Source organism: Cnephaeus nilssonii (assembly GCF_951640355.1).
Source record: "Cnephaeus nilssonii genome assembly, chromosome: 5".
NCBI lineage: Eukaryota > Metazoa > Chordata > Mammalia > Chiroptera > Vespertilionidae > Cnephaeus > Cnephaeus nilssonii.
In genome coordinates, this window is record NC_137076.1 from 21,068,253 (window position 1) to 21,087,528 (window position 19,276).

The 19,276-nt window shown below is 46.7% G+C and overlaps 1 protein-coding gene across 1 annotated transcript; it reads left to right on the top strand.

Moving 5' to 3' along the window:
• Positions 1-7,945: 7,945 nt before the first annotated feature.
• Positions 7,946-8,899, top strand: LOC307099295 (olfactory receptor 7A10-like; the record flags this gene model as incomplete). Its single annotated transcript, XM_079770647.1, has 1 exon — positions 7,946-8,899. One exon carries the CDS (start codon positions 7,946-7,948, stop codon positions 8,897-8,899), a length of 954 nt encoding a protein of 317 aa, XP_079626773.1.
• Positions 8,900-19,276: the final 10,377 nt, after the last annotated feature.

The window sequence follows — 19,276 nt, forward strand, 5'->3', positions numbered from 1 at the left end:
AGCTCATTATACCATCATTACAATGAAAAGTGACACCACAAATAGAAAGGTGGCCAAGGGGGACAAACTCCATGACACTTCCACAACAACCCTGTTAGGAACAAGGCCCCCTCCCACCCAAAAGGCAGAGTCAGAATTTGGTGCCACAGCGCTTGGAGACACCCCCCACCCTCTTCCACCTTGAACACACATAAAATCCCAGGAACTAACTGACCACCTGCGCAACTCACTCTCACATTGGTCCACTCATATGGGTACTTTTCTTCTACAGTGGCACCCACGCCCAGGCCTCTTTCTTTGTCTCTACCTCAATAAAACTTGCTTTATTCTCACTTGGATTCATCCTTGAAATCTTTCCTGGATGAGTCAAGGATCTGAAGGTCACCTGACACCCAAAAGTTCCAGATTGTGCTGGGGCAGGACCAAGCCCCAGCACAGAAGCGGTCCAGTAACACATACATTCATGAGAGGTACAGAGACAAAGGGGAAATGAGGCACATGTGACATTCTGAGCTAAAGAGAAGTATTGGAGATACTACCCTTTCCCTACTGGATACTCTTGGCTCCTTCTTCCTAAATTAATGACCTTATGTGCATGGGTTTATTTCTGGGTTCTCTGTTCTGTTCCATTGATCTGTGAGTCTGTTTTTATGCCAATACTGTACTGCTTTAAGTACTATAGCTTTGTATGTAGTTTGAAACCTATGAGCATGATGGTTCTAGCTTAATTTTTCTTTCTCAAGATTGCTTTGGCTATTCAGGATCTTTGGTAGCTCCTACAAATTTAAGAATTGTTTGTTCTATTTCTGTGAAAAATGACATTGGAATTTTGATAGAGATTGCACTGAATTGATATAGATTGCTTTGGGTATTTTTCTAATTCAATCTAGTAAATTTGAAGATCTAATTGGCTTTATTAAGTGATTCATGAATCAGACAGCATCCCCCCTAACAACTAAGAGAAATTTCTGAAGGGTCGTGCAAAAGTAGAAGGTTTTTACAGAAAAAAAAGAGTAGCATAAGGGAGCTCTTAGTAACAGAAAAAAAAAGGAATTGGGCGGGGGTGTGGGGGAGCTTGACATCTTTTCTTTGGGAGATGAGAACAAGAGGGTTTTATCATGCAGATTCCTTCCTCTTTCTACAGGGATGGAGAGGGCCCATGTGACAGATTACCTTACTGGTGCTTGACCAAAAGTTTCCAGCCTGGCTGATTAAAATTATATTTCTTGGAGATGTAGACACTTCCATTAGATCCAGTATTAAATCTGGGTTTGGCATCCTGGACTTTTAGCTTGAGTGATGCCAATATTAATTCTTCCAATCTATTACCAGAGTATACCTTTCTATTTTTGCATCTTCTTCATTAACATTCAGCAATATGTTATAGTTTTCAGTGTAAAGGTCTTTCACTTCCTAGGTTATGTTTACTCCTTGTATTTATTCTTTTTAATGCAGTTGTAAGTGGGATTGTTTTCTTAATTTCTCTCTCTGACCGTTTGTTATTAGACACCACAGATGTCTGTAAATTCATTTTGTATCCCACAATGTTACTGAATTCATTTTTGGTTCTAACTAATTGTTTTTATTTTAAATAACTTATTGGAATTAATGGATGAAATAAACTGAACATATTTAAAATGCAAACTTTTCTGAATTAAAGGAGCCATACAGAAATTAAGAGTACAAGTAATTACCCTGATCCTCTGCTTCCTTATTTCTGGTGATGATGTGAGGTGATAAACTTAATTCAGTCAATTTTGTTAATAAATAAAATAATTAGAAATATTTGGTAAGTCTAAGAACTCCTTCACAGGGAAGAAGTATATGTATGCGTACATGTGTGTACATTTTATCTGAATTTCTTTCTAATAAACACACACACATATATGTCCAACATAGACTCATTAAAATTTTCATCTTTCATGTTGAAAGAGAACTTGAAAAAAAACTGGAGGGAATGGAAGTTAAAAGAACAAATGGTTAAATTAAAGTGAAATTTAAAGAAAGAAATGTTGACACAAAGGTTTAAAGTAAAATTGTTGAGGAAGATGGCGGCAGAGCTGGTAGAAGTTGCTCTCTCCTCCTCCCAGCCAGGACTTGGAATCACAACTAAATTATACAACAATCAACCTGGGGATCCCACTGAAAACAGCTGAACAGAAGTCTTACAACCAAATATTTGTAGAAGAAGCCACATCAAGACCAGTGCCATCTTTCCTGGGGCAAACACTCCCCTCCAATCTGCACCAGCCTAGGGGACTGCACAAGCCTTATGCTCCCAGCCCCCTTGCCATCCTGTCTGAGCTCACAGCCCACAAAGGAGTGTGCTATCTGAGCCTGTACTAGGAATGGGGAGGCAGTGACCTTATTTCTAGAAACTAATATCAATGCAAAAGACAATTACTTAAACCTGCATAACAACCTTACCCTGTTTACTGTGCTTTTCCTGGTAACCACCTATATCTGACTCCCCTCCATCAACAACTTTTTCTGTCTTCAGCTAATGGTGGTGGATAAGGTGGTATTTTCAGGATTACTTAATTTTCCTAGGTTTCCATCTAGGTTTGTGTAAGTGCATTTTCTGATGTGCCCTAAATGACAAAATCGCCTATGCATGCTTTCCTCAGAACATATCCCTGTTTGTTAAGCAGTGCATAACTGTTCATCTTCCCTTCAAAATCTTAAGCAAACACAATTTTTGGTGAAGATGGCCTACAACTACTTGCCCCTTACTCTACAACAGGACCAAAACTTGCTACTCAAAGAGTGGTCCTCAGACTAGGACCTCAAAACCAGCATTTTCCTGAGACTTTTGAGAAATGCAGATGCCACAGGCCCACCAGCACCTGCTGAATCAGTATCTGTACTTGAACTAGAATTGTGGGTGATTCGTATTGATAAAGACTAACAAGAATTTAAGAAAACATAACCAGTCAGGAGGGACTATGGGAGGTGCTAGCACTAATGGAATTTCTCACACTGTATGTAATCGGGAGAGCCCTACAGGAAGAACTCTATGTTTATAAAACTCCATGGTTCTAACTTCCCCTTCCCTCTTCCTTTCCCCTCCATAAGGACCCCTCCATCTTGGCACACAGGCTAAAGTGTGCATGTGGCTTGGCATGTCTGCATGCATGGGTTGCAATACTTTCTTTTTCCTGAATAAATCCTTTTGGTGATAAAACGCCCAGTCAATAAAATTGTTGAGTCAATAATATGCACTGTGAAGTTGGAGAAGGGCTCCTCTAGACTAGGAATTTTTACCTTCTAAATATGACATAATTATGTGTGTTGGGTATTGCAAGTATTTACCAGCCTACCTTCAGATATTCCCTCGTTGGGAACCACTGCACAGTTTGAGAACTGAAAGCATCATGACAGATTCTAATTAACACCTTACTCTGATTATAATCTTGGCTTGGTCACTAAACTTACTCAAGCCCACTTCTGCAATGGAGAATGAAATTGGTAATTTTATCACTTCAGAGAAAGGACTTCTATAAACTTTAAATCAAATAATGCATATAATGTACTAAACTCAGATTGTATAGCATAAAATTATGTCTCATAATTAACAAAGGTCTTATAATGTGGGACTAAATAGCAGCTCTTATCTTCTGATATAAGTATGAAATTTCTCATTGATTTGGCAAATGTGTCATGAAGCCAAGAAGTATGATTTTACATCAAATCACACAGTCCTCTCCTTTGTTGAAGAGAGAAATTGCAATTTTCTGGAGGTATAGTGGCTTGTGCCTCACAACAATTCAGTGCTTTGAAAATTCAAGGTTCCACAGTCTTGGACTTTAGAGAAAATTTAATTCAAAGTTGGGTAAGGTGCTGGGAGATGAAATCTCAAGAGGATCATGAAGAAGAAGTAACAAAAACAAGATTCACTTAACATCTAACCTGGTCCTTTGGGAACAGAGAATCGGCAGGAACATTTTCCATTCTGTTCAGACCAGTGTGTCCCACAGGGAACCGGGTGCTCAGAGGTGGGAGCAACAATGCAAACAGGTATCAAATGAGCAGATAAAGGAGGAGTAATATCTCCTCTGCAGCAGACTCACAACATGTGCAACGTTAGGCTGGAAAAGAACGTACTTGTTTCTTTTGGAGTCTCAAGTCTGACTCTGAGACTAGTGCTTGACTCCTTCCTGCTCTTTTGTCTGAGAACAGAGCTTCAGTCTCCCATATTAACCATCCAGGGAGCAATTCAGACTTCTACAAGGAGCCCTTCCTTTCAGGGACCCAGCCAGGTGAGTCTGAGAGTGCAGCAGATGCTGTGGGAAGATTCAAAGAATGCATCCCAGAATTTCTCCCTGAGGTAACCTGAGAGCCTAACCAGGCCAGCTCAGAACTGAGAGACTGCCATATCTGTTTGTTAGGTAGGCGAATACATAGTTAATACATTTAGTATGCTAAATTAGTTTTCTCCTAAAGTCATTGCTGTTTGGTATAGAATTCCTTTATATATGTATAGATGGATTTAGGGGAATGGATAAAAATGTATTAATTTTGTGTGGTCAATTCCATCAGTCTGTCATATTGTGTCTTCTCCCATAACTTTTAAACATAAACAGTTCTACATCTTTCACCTTGGCAAAAACATTCTTTTGCATTCAATTAATGATCTTTTCCATCCATTTTCTAAGCATAATCTATTTATGTTTACATAGGAAGAAATTATAATTGTAGATACTGCTTACTTCACTGCCTTTTAAAAGTATATTTTTGTATTTTTATTTCCACATCCTTGCCCATATATCTGGCAGTGGAGGGCTATACTGATGTGATTAAAGTTTTGTGGGGCAGGGGGTTTGGCTCTTCTTTGGTTTACAATTTTATTCCATTTTATTAATGCCAATATTTGAATACACAATATTTAACCATGTTTATGTTCCCTGCCATTTTTATATTATGAATATTCCATACCTTAACTTTTTTCCATATAAAAGCGCACAAGTATAAAACTACATAAATGAACAAAGTCAGTCAGTGAGCTCCCTGCTCATTTGACCTCACATTATACAAAGAAGGCCCAGTACAATGAAATAAGTGTGCTATGATATCATATTCTCAGGGGTGAATATGAAAGGGGATCGATTGTTGTGGCATTAGCAGGATTTTATAAAAAAATGTTTGGAATGATTTATATGTCAACAAGGAACAGAACCAGGACTAGTGTCCACCCATCAGTTGTGTCACAAAAGAGGTCTAAACTCAAAGCCAAAAATAGCAAAGGAAAGATGCTATTGAGCCATATAAACACCAGGGTGATATAATAAACATGGAATAGGTGCAGGAATCACAATTAGATCAGAGACTGGAGAGGATGCTGTGATGAGGCCAGTGGAGCAGTGAAATTCCAGTCAGTGTGTGGTCCCTTGAGTCAGGTAACTTCAGTACCCACGCTGGCTCCCTCTTCTCTCTGCACCTGGCTCTCTGCTGGGCTATTCACTATTATTTTCCCTCATTATCAGGAAGTGGCCTTGTAAGCTGTCCTTGCATTTATTGTGTTAAATTCCAGATTTTTTTACTGTGTCCCAAAATAAGACATGCCTTTTACATTGTCACCCATCATTTTTGCGTGTGCGTGCACACACTCACACACACACGCACACACACACACACACACACGCATGCATGAGTGAACACAGGGAACCATGAAATTATTATGTATGTCCTCTCACTATGTATGACACACTCTAATACTTCCTTTTGTACCTCCTTGATTCCATTCTATTTCATTCTTACAAATGTAACCTGACACCCTAATGTCTCCTGATCTCAGAATATGGAGAACACTCCTCAATGTCCTCCACACCTAACTTCATAGAATCCTGTCATAGAATTCAGTCACACTAAACTAAATCTGAAAGGGGAGAATGAGTTTGTATAACATGCTATATGCCTTAGGTACTCACAGTCTAGCAAGGCACAAACACATGGAGTTAAATAAAAGTCTCAACATGGGTGCCTTATCACATAGATTAAGAGCAGAGAAAGTGACCTTTTCCTGTGCTAATGTTAGGTAAATAAAAGGTTCATGAAGGAGAGAATCCAGTCTCTCTGAAAGAGGAGTTGAAATTTGGAGGATGGAAGGGGGTAAAAAATTCCAAAAAGACCAATGGGGTGACCCCAAGCAGAGGAAAGCAAGCCCATAAAGGCTCTGAGGCCTGAAGCTGTGGTGTCAGATGAAACTGGAGTCAGGATCAATGTTTACTAGAACAGCGTGAGGGATGACAGGGCTCTTTGAGGGTGGAGCTGACTGAAAGTTCACAGACACTTGAGCCTCCCTTTTGAAGCTACAGAATTTTGGCTTCTATCTCCAGTGAGGTATGACTAGGGGAGGAATTTAAATCAGAGAGTTCAATGATCAGCATTAAAGTTCTCTCTGTCAATGTGTGCATTTGGCTAGAGGGGTGCCCACCAGTTAGAAGGCAGAGATGACAGGGAACTGAAATATGTCTGTGGTATTGGAGACCGAAGTGTTGGGAAGCAATAAAGACATTTGAGATGTAGAATAATCAGCCTCATCCCATCACAGTGGTAACCATTCATTTACTAACAAGAAGAAAGTACACCAAGCTCTCTACCTACAGCATATTGATTATCTGTCCATCATCATAGGCCAATGGATACTGCAATCTTCACCATCATATGAGGATATTAACAATTATTAGGCTGTAGCCCTAACTGGTTTGGCTCAGTGGATAGAGCATGGACCCGAGACTGAAGGGTTCCGGGTTCAATTCTGCTCAAGGACACATTCCTAGGTTGCGGGCTCAATCCCCAGTAAGGGATGTGCAGGAGGCAGCCAATCAATGATCCTGTCTCATCATTGATGTGTCTATCTCTCTCTCCTTTTCCCTTCTCTCTGAAATCAATAAAGATATACTTTTTAGAAAAAGACAAAGAGAGAATCTTAAAAGCAGCCAGAGAAAAGAAGTTAGTTACCTACAAGGGAGCCCCCATAAGACTCTCAGCTGATTTCTAAACAGAAAACTTGCAGGCCAGAAGGGAGTGGTAAGAAATACTCAAAATGATGAATATCAAGGACCAAGAATACTCTACCCAGCCAAGTTACCATTTAAAATTTAAGGTCAGTTAAAGAGCTTTACATACAAGAAAAAGATAAAGGAGTTCATCACCACCAAACCAGTATTACATGAAATGTTTAAGGGTATTCTTGAAGGAGAAGAAGAAGAAGAGGAAGAGGAAGAGGAAGAAGAAGGAGGAGGAGGAGGAGGAGGAGGAGGAGGAGGAGGAGGAGAAGGAGGAGGAGGAGGAGGAGGAGGAGGAGGAGGAGGAGGAGGAGGAGGAGGAGAAGGAGGAGGACAAGGAGGAGGACAAGGAGAAGGAGGAGGAGAAAAATACCAAAAATATGAACAATAGAATGACAATAAAAACAAACTAAAAATAAAGGTGAAAGAACAAGGAATCTAATGAACAAAATAAACTGATGAATAAAATAGAACCAGAGGCCTGTAAACATGGAACAGACTGATGAATCTCAGAGGGAAGGGGGAGAGTAGGGAAGAGATTAACCTAAGAACTTATGTGCATATATGCATTACCTATGCACACAGCCAGTAGCATGGTAAAGACCAACAGTGGGATGGGAACCGGGTAAAGGGGATAATGGGGTTGATAAAGGGGGACATCTGTAATACTCTCAATAATAAGGATTTTAAAACAAACAAACAAAAACCTGTGTAATCCATGACCACCTTGGGGAAAAGGTTTGAGGAGGACAGAAATTCCTAATCAGAGATGTCATGGGTTGGGGTGTGTGTCTTAAAGGGGGTGATATGTTCAAAAAATAGATATTGATTACTTTACTGCAAAGTATAATTGGTGTATTTCAATTGTGTTAGTGATAGCCATTTGTTTAAAAATTGATCATGCTATTTTTTTCTTTCCTACAAGTCACCTACACCACATGAGACGAGGCAATGATACCCCAATTTCAGAATTTCTTCTTCTGGGATTTTCAGAGGAACCAGAACTGCAGCCCCTCATATTTGGGCTTTTCCTCTCCATGTACCTGATCACTGTGTTGGGAAACCTGCTCATCATCCTGGCCTTCACCACAGATTCCCACCTCCACACACCCATGTACTTCTTCCTCTCCAACCTGTCCTTGGTAGACATCTGTTTAACTTCCACCATCATCCCAAAGATGCTGGTGAACATCCAGACACAGAGCAAAGCCATCACCTATGAAGGCTGCATCACCCAGATGTATTTTTTCCTACTATTTGCAATGTTGGATAACATCCTCTTGACTGTGATGGCCTATGACCGCTTTGTAGCCATCTGCCACTCCCTGCACTACATGGTCATCATGAACCCCCGGCTCTGTGGACTGCTGGTTCTGGTGTCCTGGATCATTAGTGGCCTGAATTCCCTGTTACAAAGCATAATGGTATTGCAGCTGTCCTTCTGTACACACTTTGAAATCACCCATTATTTTTGTGAAATCAAACAGGTCGTCCAACTTGCCTGTTCTGACACCTTTCTTAATAACATCATGATGTACTTTGTAACTGCACTACTGGGTGGTGGTCCCCTCGCTGGTATCATTTACTCTTACTCTAAGATAGTGTCCTCCATTTGTGCAATCCCATCAGCTCAGGGGAAGTATAAGGCATTTTCTACCTGTGCGTCTCACCTCTCAGTTGTCTCCTTATTTTATGGTACAGTCCTAGGAGTGTATCTCAGCTCTGCTGCTACCCAAAGCTCACACTCAAGCGCAGCAGCCTCAGTGATGTACACTGTGGTCACACCCATGCTGAACCCCTTCATCTACAGTCTCAGGAACAAAGACATAAAGAGGGCCCTGAGAAGATTCTATGGGATGGCAGGTACAAAAGGGACAATCATCCTGAGGTAGAAAAGTGCTCCAAGACCCAAAACCAGAAATTGAGATTCCTTCATCAGATTGTAGTTTTCAGACTTGTTCCTTGTATTCTGTCCTTGAATTTCCTTTGTTTGTTTCAACTCGCCTATACAATTTAAGTAACCATTTTAGTAAGCTTTCTGCTTTGTCTGTTATATGGACAGTTGTTCCCTTTGTCTTTTTTCACCTTCACAATGTTTTCCCCAGTCTTGGTCAGAAATATTTGGAAGTTTTCATTTAGTTCACTGGCAACATTGATGTCTTAACAATAATTTCTTGTCAAATTACATATATCATTGTAAGGAATTTGTTCTTGTGTTCACCATCCGTCCCTCATTCTTTGTACATAAGTACCTTAACTGATCTTCCTGATACTGTACACTTTATGATTGTTCCCTATAAGTCTCCATCTATTGATAGTGATAGACTAGGATTGGAATGTGTGGGCACTGGCTTGTGTCCTACTACTTGTTCCTCAGACCAGAGTCAATATTGTGACCAGATGGATCCTTATGGTCCTTATTACGATTGCAGTAAGCATCATGGAACTATGAAAATGTAAGTTTTATTACTCACAGGTCTAGCATGTCCAAATGCCACACAGGAAATTGTGTGTGTGTGTGTGTGTGTGTGTGTGTGTGTGTGTGTGTGAAAGAGAGAGAGAGAGAGACAGGCAGACAGAGAGATAGGAAATGGACTTTGACTGAAGGGCTCTGCCTGTATTAGGGTCCAAGACAGGATGGCTAAGGTTTTGTGGGTTTACTTTTTCTTTAAAACATAAGACTTGAAATTAGAGCAGAGGAAGGAAAAGCGGGCTCACCTATAAGGTCACTTATCTAGCTTTCTAAGATGGGAATTTTGTAATATGTTAATCTTGTGTAAAAATCACAAAAATTCTGTGTTTAATTCCAAATAAACTTTGCTAACTAGATATATTCATTGTTTAATGTGAACTTTCTTCCTTTGCTTATATTGAATTTGCTTCTAATCTATATATACAGTATGAACGCCTAAGCAACCAAACAACTGAATGACCGAATGACTGAGCGATCAAATGACCAATCACTTGAAGTGCACTACCCACAGGGGGCAGATGCTCAACACAGGAGCTGCCCCCTGGTGGTCAGTGCACTCCCACAGCCAACCTGCTGCTGGCCAACCTCCCATTGTACCTCTCCCCAGCTGGCCAACTTCCTGTGGTCTCTTCCCCCAAAAGGGCAACCTCCATGGTCCCTCCCCCCAGCCAGCTGGCCAACCTCCCGCAGTCCCACCACCTGGTTGGCCAGCCTTCCCTGATCAGTACTGATCGCCTACCAGGCTGAGGGAACTCCCTCCCCCCCCCCCCGGCCCCCGTGCATGAATTCATGCAGTGGGCCACTAGTTAAAAATAAAATTGCATATATTTCAACTTCCAAATCAAATTAACATTAAAGGGGAACTTTGTGGGTGGTGTGAGTGCTTATGTAGTAGCAATGTCATACATATGGCAATATGATTATCTGAGTTGGGTGTCTTTGAAAAAAAGCTTAGTTGGGTACTTGTGATACCAACATGCTACTGTATTTCATACATAATTTACAGGTTTTACTGTCTTATTTAGATGAGGGTCCAATTGTGGCAAATATAATAAGGACCACAAGAGTCCATCTAGTCACAATACTGACTCTGATCTCAGAAGTAGTGGAAACCAGGCAAGTGCCCTGGCATTCCTATCCTATTGCATCATTATCAGTAGACTGAGGTTTATAGGGAACAATCATAACTATCATATTTATTGGCGCAGCTCTGCGTCGCTGCAGGTTTCCCAGGACCAAACCAGAGAAGGTCGGACCTGCATTACCACCATTTGTCCACCATCCAGAACTGAACTATCATTGCTGACATGTACACATAAGGAACTGTTTGACATAGAAATTGGGACTCAAAAGAACTGTTGGCCCAGAAAGAAACTCACTATAGACTGATTCATTTGCCTCTCAGCATAACCATTATTGCTTGTCTCATTTTCGGTTCTTATAAGTGTATTTCTAGTATCATATGAGCTCACTCATCTAGGGGAAATGATGAACAACATAGGCTGATGAACAAGAACAGCATGGATCAAGCTGTCGGACCTCAGAGGGAAGGTAGGGGAGGGTGGGGATAAGGGAGATAGATCAACCAAAGGACTTGTGTGCATGCATATGAGCCTAACCAGTGGTCACGGAAAACAGGGAGGTGAGGGCACGCGTGGGGAGGGGTTAGGGATGGGAATGGGGGGGATGAGGACAAATATGTGATACCTTAATCAATAAAGTAATTAAAAATATATTTACTGGCAAAACTTGATTATCAAATATACACTGAGTGGCCAGATTATTATTATCTCTGAAAGCAAAATAATCTGGCCACTCAGTGTATTTGTATCTCAAATTGGTACCAAAAGTATTCTAGACTTTTGCTGGAGATCAACCACCTATTTTCCCTGAGCTTTCTATCAGCCAGTGCAAAGGGGAAAACTGATCAGGTGCATGATTTATAGTATCTTTGATATCAAATAAATAAGGTATTCAAGAGAAGTACACTGAATGGCCAGATTATTATGCGTTCAGAGATCATAATAGTCTGACTGCTCAGTGTATATCTCCAGTGGAATCTACTTGGAAACGTGCATGAGAGGTTCAGAGATAGAAAGAGACAGTGAGGTACCATTTATACGGCATTAAGAGGTAAAGCAACTGGAGCTACAGAAGGGAGGAAGGACATTGTAAGACAATAAGAAGAAAAGATGTTCCCTAACTGGTTTGGTTCAGTGGATAGAGCGTCGCCCTGTGGATTGAAGGGTCCCAGGTTCGATTCCGGTCAAAGGCATGTACCTTGGTTGTGGGCACATCCCCAGTAGGGGGTTTGCAGGAGGCAGCTGATCAATGTTTCTCTCTCATCGAGTTTCTAACTCTATATCCCTCTCCCTTCCTCTCTGTAAAAAATAAATAAAATATATTTTTTTAAAAAGAAGAAAAGATGTTCAGTAATTAGAAATTTGCCCTGCCCTAGGTATCCTATATTATAAAATGCTAATATGAAAATTGACTGAATGGCAGAATGACCTGTTGTTATGACACACACTGACCACCATGGGGAAGACACTCAAAGCAGTAGCTGCCCCACAGGGGGAGCGCCGCTCAGCCAGAAGCTGGGCTCACAGCTGTCGAGCTCAGCAGTGATGGCAGGAGCCTCTGCCACCTCCGCAGCAGTGCAAAGGATGTTGGACATCCCCCAAGGGCTCCCGGACTGAGAGAGGGTGCAGGCCGGGCTGAGGGACCCCATCAAGTGCAAGAATTTCAACCACCAGGCCTCTAGTAGGTCATAAAATGTTATCTCTGATGATAATTCTTATTATTGGCAAGACTCAAAGTTTAAATTTTTTAAGGGAGAGATAAAAGTTCCTATCTGACAACTAAAGGGGAGCTCAGAGGGGATGAACAAAAAAAGGATGTTTATAGAAAAGAGGAAGGAATGAAGGAGCTACTAAAAACAGGAAGGGAAAGAATTATTTGGGGGCCAAGACGGGAGGAAGGATTTCTATCATACAGATTCCCTCTCTTTCTGTGGGGGATGGGAAGGACCATGTGACAGACTACTTTACTGTTCATTGACCAGAAAATTTAAGGCTGGTTGATTAAAATTAAGCTTTTGAGAGATGTTGAAACTTCCATTAAATCCAGTATGAAATCTAGATTTAGCATCCTGGGCTTTTAACTGGAGTGATGCCATTTTGGGCCGGTGGTTTTCTCTTTAACAATAGTATTGTGGAAGGAAGATGGCAGACAGCAAGATAGCAGTGAGGGAGAGCATGTGAGTGGGTGAAGGAGCAAAAGGGGAGTGTGTGGGTGTGTGGGGTGTGTGTATGTGTGTGTGAAGGGCAGTCAGATTCCGCAGGACTTAGGGAGACTGGTGGACCAGTCTCCCCTAGCCAGGTAGTCTCTGCTACTATTGCAATCTCTCCTGGGGCAGCCAGCTCTGCCACAGAGGCCATGCCATGTTGAAGCGGGTAGCTGCTGTGACTGAGCCCAGCCTAACCTCCACCCAGGGTGCCCTTGGACACCACCCAGAACCTTACAGCTACTCTGGCCAGGGACCTGCTGCCTCAGATGTGAACCCACAAACACAAGACTCCAACCTCCTTGACTGCGGGCTCCTGTGATTTCTGGAATGCACTCCTCTAGCTCCAGCCAGACGCTTTAGCCCCAGGTGCCACTTCAGTGAATGCAAAAAGCCAAGCCTTACACATCAACCCCAAGCACCACAACTGCACAAATCTCCACCAAGACTGATGCATCGACTTTGGGCCTGGTGACCATGCAACCTACCACCAAGGCCGCTGCTACAGTCACAGGCCCAGTGTGACTCAATACCTAGATCTTTCAGTGAGAGCAAAAATGGGGAGACAAACAAACAACCCCCAAAGGAAAGAAAAGGAGGAATCATCAGAAAAGGAATTAAATGAAACAGAGGCATGCAATTTTTCAGAAAAAGAATTCAGAATAGGGTCATGCAGTTCATAAACCAGATGGATGAGAAAATCAACAACTAATGTATGAATCAAGAGGAAATAAAGAGTGATATAGCTACAATAAAAACCACTGTGGAAGGTTTCAACCGTAGACTAAAATAAGTGGAGGACCGAATAAATGAATTAGAAGACAGGGCAGCAAAACACATCCAATCTGAACTGCAATTGAAGAAAAATTTAAAAGGCAGGAGGAGATCTGAAGGGAGCTTTGGGAAAACATGAAACAATGCAACATATGTATGATAGGGATGAGAGAATGACAAGAAAAAGAGCAAGGGTTAGAAAACTTACTTGAAGAAATGATGTCAGAAAACGTCCTTAATTTGGGGAATAATTAAGTCACAAAGCACATAGATTCCCATGAAAATGAACCCAAAAACACACCAAGACACATCATAATTACAATGGCAAACTTAAATGACAAAGAGAGAGACTTGAAGACTGCAAGAGAGAAACAGAGAGTTACCTACAAGGGATCTCCCATTAGATTTTCAAATTATTTCTCAACAGTACCACATCAGGCTAGAAAGGAATGGAAGGAAGTATACAAAGAGATGCAGGGCATGGAACTGAGTCCAAGAATACTCTATCCAGCAAGGCTATCATTCAAAGTTGAAGGGGAAATCAGGAGCTTCACAGACAAAAAAAAAAGCCTAAGGGAGATTATCACTACCAAGCCAACAATTCAAGAAATTATCAAGGGACTGTTGTAAGAGAGAGAGAGAGAGAGAGAGAGAGAGAGAGAGAGAGAGAGAGAGAGAGAAATTAAAAGGGAAGAAGGAACATAGGCACAAAAAATAAAAATGGTTACAAACTAGTACCTATTAACAATAACCTTGAACGTAACGGACTGAATGCTCCAATCAAAAGACATCGAGTAACTGAATGGATAAGAAAACATGATCCATGTATATGCCATCCACTGGAGATCCACCTCAGAACAAGTGGAGCACAGAGAAGGCATGGAAAAATATCTTTCAGGCAAATGGAAATAAAAAAATAGCTGGGGTAGCAATACTTATATTTGACAAAAAAAACCTCAAAGTGAAGGCCATAACAAGAGATAAGGAAGGCCACTCATAATACCAAAGGAATCAATACAACAAGAAGACAGAACTTTGGTAAAAATATATGCACCCAATACAGGGGCACCCAAATACGTTAAAAAAAAAAACTTCTGGGAGAAATCAAGGGTTAAATGGACAACAATACAATCATAGTAGGGAACTTTAATACCCCACTGACATCACTGGATAAATCCTCTGGAGAAAAAAAACACAGCAATTCTAAATGACTCACTAGATCAGATGGAATTAATTGACATCTTCAGAACATTTCACCCCAAAGCTAAGGAATATGCATTATTCTCAAGTGCATATGGGACATTTTCAAAGATAGACCACATATAGGGTCACAAGCAAAGTCTCTCCAAATTGAAGAAGATTGAAATCATATCAAGCATCTTCTCAAATGACAATGACATAATATTGGAAATCAACTACAATAAACACAGTCACAAAAATTCAAACACTTGGAGGCTGAATAGCATGCTATTAAACAATGATTGGGTTACCAAAGAGATCAAAGAAGAAATTAAAACAACCTGAAAATGAATGACAATGAAAACACAACAATACAAAATCTATGGGACACGGTGAAAGCAGTCCTGAGTAGAAATTCATAGCTCTATAGGCCTACCTTTAAAAAAATGGTAATAAGTTATCTAACCCTGTAACTTAAAGATGTAGTAAGAGAGCAACCAGAAAATCCCAGAGTAAGCAGAAGCAAAGATGTAATAAAGATCAGAGCAGGAATAAATGACATAGATAGAGACCAAAATACAATATGAAACAAATCAATGAAACAAAGATTTGGTTATTTCAAAGATAAACAAGATTGATGAACCTCTAGCCAGGCTCACCAAGAAACAAAGGGAGAGGACCCAGAAAACAAAATCAGAAATGGAAGAGGTAAAGTAACCGCCAACCCCACATACATACAAAAGATTGTAAAATAATACTATGAAAAATTCTACTCCAGAGGAGGAAAAAAGATGGCGGCGGAGGTGAACGGCTGATCTGTTGCCTCGCATGGCAGTTCCGAAAAAAAAACTAAAAGATGGACTGGCAAGCGCGGCGACTCCTGCTCGCGTCTCCCCAGACCGGGCGGCGGCTCCTCTCAGCCAGCACCGCAGCCGGGGCCATGGGCTCGTGGGCGCCGCGGCAACTGCTGTGGCGGCAGCCGCGGACTCGGCGCAGCGGCTCTCGGTGAAGGAAGAGACCATCTTTCTGCGAGACGGGCCCACCCGCGTCACCGACCCGACCGAGCTCCCCACTGAGATCCTCGGGGCCCCGGAGACCGCCAACACCGACTTGGAGGATTCTTAGGACTTCCTGTCTTACACTCGGGTCCTCTGGCCATTTTGGGAGAGGAGAACCGGGAGGGCAGCAGAGTCGAGCAAGGGAATTTCGCGCACAACAATTACAAGGTTAAACAAAGGAACTTTGCGCGCACAGAGCGTCTGCCACCCAGAACCACAGGAGAGCAGGCTGAATGGTGGATTTACAGCTAAGAGAGAAGAGGAAAGAGCAAACTCTGGAGGAGCTGAGGTGCGGAGGCGCGTGGGTCGGGGGAAGGGAATTGTGGCTTTTGTTCCAAACCTAGGGGAGATTAGCGCCCCAGACGCCTGCGGGGAGAGGCGCGACTCTCGGCCTTCGGATCGGAGAGTGGGAGTGACTTCCTTGCGGAGGCGCGCCCAGCAATCAGTGTTTGCTGCATTGGAGTGCGGAGCGAGGGGGCTTGGAAGCGTGGAGGGCAGAAGGAGCGGACTTGCAGCCAGAGCGGTTCGCCTCGCCATGGTCTGGTGGCGCCCTGAGGCCCCGCCCCGCCCTGAGACTCGCCCCGCCCTGGGACCCGCCCAGCTCATTTTGCAGCTCCGCCCCGCACGTCTTACAGGCACACCTGGGCTCCAAGCAACGGCTTTTGCATATAGGTGGCCTGCCCTGTGGCAGCTTGACCAGATAAACTGCGGTTCTAGTCGGACTGCTCTAGGGACGCTCAGACAGGAGGAGGAAACTGCAGTTTTTGCCGTAAGTCCTGCTGAGTGGTCTCAGGTAGTAGCTGACCTACACACCATTGGAGACCCAGAAACGAGGGCATCTAGTGGTCGGTATGAGATGACACCAGATTTCAACCACTCATATAAAGGACACATTCTAGAGGCAGACTCAGTGAGCGCCAAAGCCTTGCTGCACCAAGCCCCGGCCCATAAATCTGTCTCCTACACAGCAACTCTTCCTTTATAGTCACAGAGGATCCGCACAGCCAATCGGCCTGGAGGACAATTCCTCCCAGCGACACCAACAACAATCAAGACTTAACTATACAAAGGAAGACCAAGATGGAGGCATAGGGCGGAAGCCTGATTGCTGCCTACCACAACAATTTTGAGTCTACGACGGGAGAGCGGAGCAGACACCATCCAGAACCACCGGAGGGCTGACTGAGCAGACGCTCTACAACTAGAATAAAAGAGAGGGGTACTCGGGATGATGCTGATGCCGGCGACCCAAAGATCACACTTTAAGAACTACGGCTCAGACGACACAGTGGCGGCCTGGAACGTGCTCGGCGCAGTTCCCCCAGCGGTCTCCGGCTGAGGGGAAGGCCCCACTCGCTGCCGAGCACGGACAGACAAGCCCCTGGGAGTCATGGGGTGGGAGACTCCGCGCTTGCTGACCTCCGAGTCCTTCAAGAATCTCAACGCCACGGAAGCGGCCAGGTGCGCACGCTCGGTGACTGGCCACCGCTGCAGACCCAAGGGCTGACGCAGCAACACCGGACCAGCCCGCTGCCGCGCACCGGGCACACCGGAGCTACGCCGAGCCCGCCGCCCAACGAGTTCTGCGGCGGCTGCCCTGGAGCTCTGAGAAAATGGCCGAAGGAATTACTGAGATGGAATTGACCAACAGGAAATGGGATCAAGAAGACGAAACCCCGCTGGGTCCTGGATCCGGGTGAAGCCGCGTGTCCCTGGGTCTGGGTGAGGCTGGGAACTGGGTCAGGGTGAGGCTGGGCCCCGGGTCCGGGTGAGGCCACGTGCCCCTGGGTCCGGGCGAGGCCATGCGCCCCTGGGTCCGGGTGAGGCTAAATCCTGGGTCTGGGCGAGACCGTGCGCCCCTGGGTCCGGGTGAGGCTGAATCCTGGGTCTGGGCGAGGCCGTGCGCCCCTGGGTCCGGGTGAGGCTGAATCCTGGGTCTGGGCGAGGCCGTGCGCCCCTGGAGCCGGGTGAGCCCTGGGCCCCGGGTCCGGGCGAGGCCGCGCGCCCCTGGAGCCGGGTGAGCCCTGGGCCCCGGGTCCGGGCGAGGCCGCGGGCCCCTGGAGCCGGGTGAGCCCTGGGCCCCGGGTCCGGGCGAGGCCGCGGGCCCCTGGAGCCGGGTGAGCCCTGGGCCCCGGGTCCGGGCGAGGCCGCGGGCCCCTGGAGCCGGGTGAGCCCTGGGCCCCGGGTCCGGGCGAGGCCGCGGGCCCCTGGAGCCGGGTGAGCCCTGGGCCCCGGGTCCGGGCGAGGCCGCGGGCCCCTGGAGCCGGGTGAGCCCTGGGCCCCGGGTCCGGGCGAGGCCGCGGGCCCCTGGAGCCGGGTGAGCCCTGGGCCCCGGGTCCGGGCGAGGCCGCGGGCCCCTGGATCCGGGTGAGCCCTGGGCCCCGGGACCGGGCGAGGCCGCGGGCCCCTGGGTCCGGGCGAGGCCATGCGCCCCTGGGTCCGGGTGAGGCTGAATCCTGGGTCTGGGCGAGACCGTGCGCCCCTGGGTCCGGGTGAGGCTGAATCCTGGGTCCGGGCGAGGCCGTGCGCCCCTGGAGCCGGGTGAGCCCTGGGCCCCGGGTCCGGGCGAGGACGCGGGCCCCTGGAGGCAAGTGAGCCCTGGGCCCCGGGTCCGGGCGAGGCCGCGGGCCCCTGGAGCCGGGTGAGCCCTGGGCCCCGGGTCCGGGCGAGGCCGCGGGCCCCTGGAGCCGGGTGAGCCCTGGGCCCCGGGTCCGGGCGAGGCCGCGGGCCCCTGGAGCCGGGTGAGCCCTGGGCCCCGGGTCCGGGCGAGGCCGCGGGCCCCTGGAGCCGGGTGAGCCCTGGGCCCCGGGTCCGGGCGAGGCCGCGGGCCCCTGGAGCCGGGTGAGCCCTGGGCCCCGGGTCCGGGCGAGGCCGCGGGCCCCTGGAGCCGGGTGAGCCCTGGGCCCCGGGTCCGGGCGAGGCCGCGGGCCCCTGGAGCCGGGTGAGCCCAGGGCCCCGGATCCGGGCGAGGCCGCGGGCCCCTGGAGCCGGGTGAGCCCTGGGCCCCGGGTCCGGGCGAGGCCGCGGGCCCCTGGAGCCGGGTGAGCCCTGGGCCCCGGGTCCGGGCGAGGCCGCGGGCCCCTGGAGCCGGGTGAGCCCAGGGCCCCGGGTCCGGGCGAGGCCGCGGGCCCCTGGAGCCGGGTGAGCCCTGGGCCCCGGGTCCGGGCGAGGACGCGGGCCCCTGGAGCCGGGTGAGCCCTGGGCCCCGGGTCCGGGCGAGGACGCGGGCCCCTGGAGCCGGGTGAGCCCTGGGCCCCGGGTCCGGGCGAGGACGCGGGCCCCTGGAGCCGGGTGAGCCCTGGGCCCCGGGTCCGGGCGAGGACGCGGGCCCCTGGAGCCGGGTGAGCCCTGGGCCCCGGGTCCGGGCGAGGACGCGGGCCCCTGGAGCCGGGTGAGCCCTGGGCCCCGGGTCCGGGCGAGGCCGCGGGCCCCTGGAGCCGGGTGAGCCCTGGGCCCCGGGTCCGGGCGAGGCCGCGGGCCCCTGGAGCCGGGTGAGCCC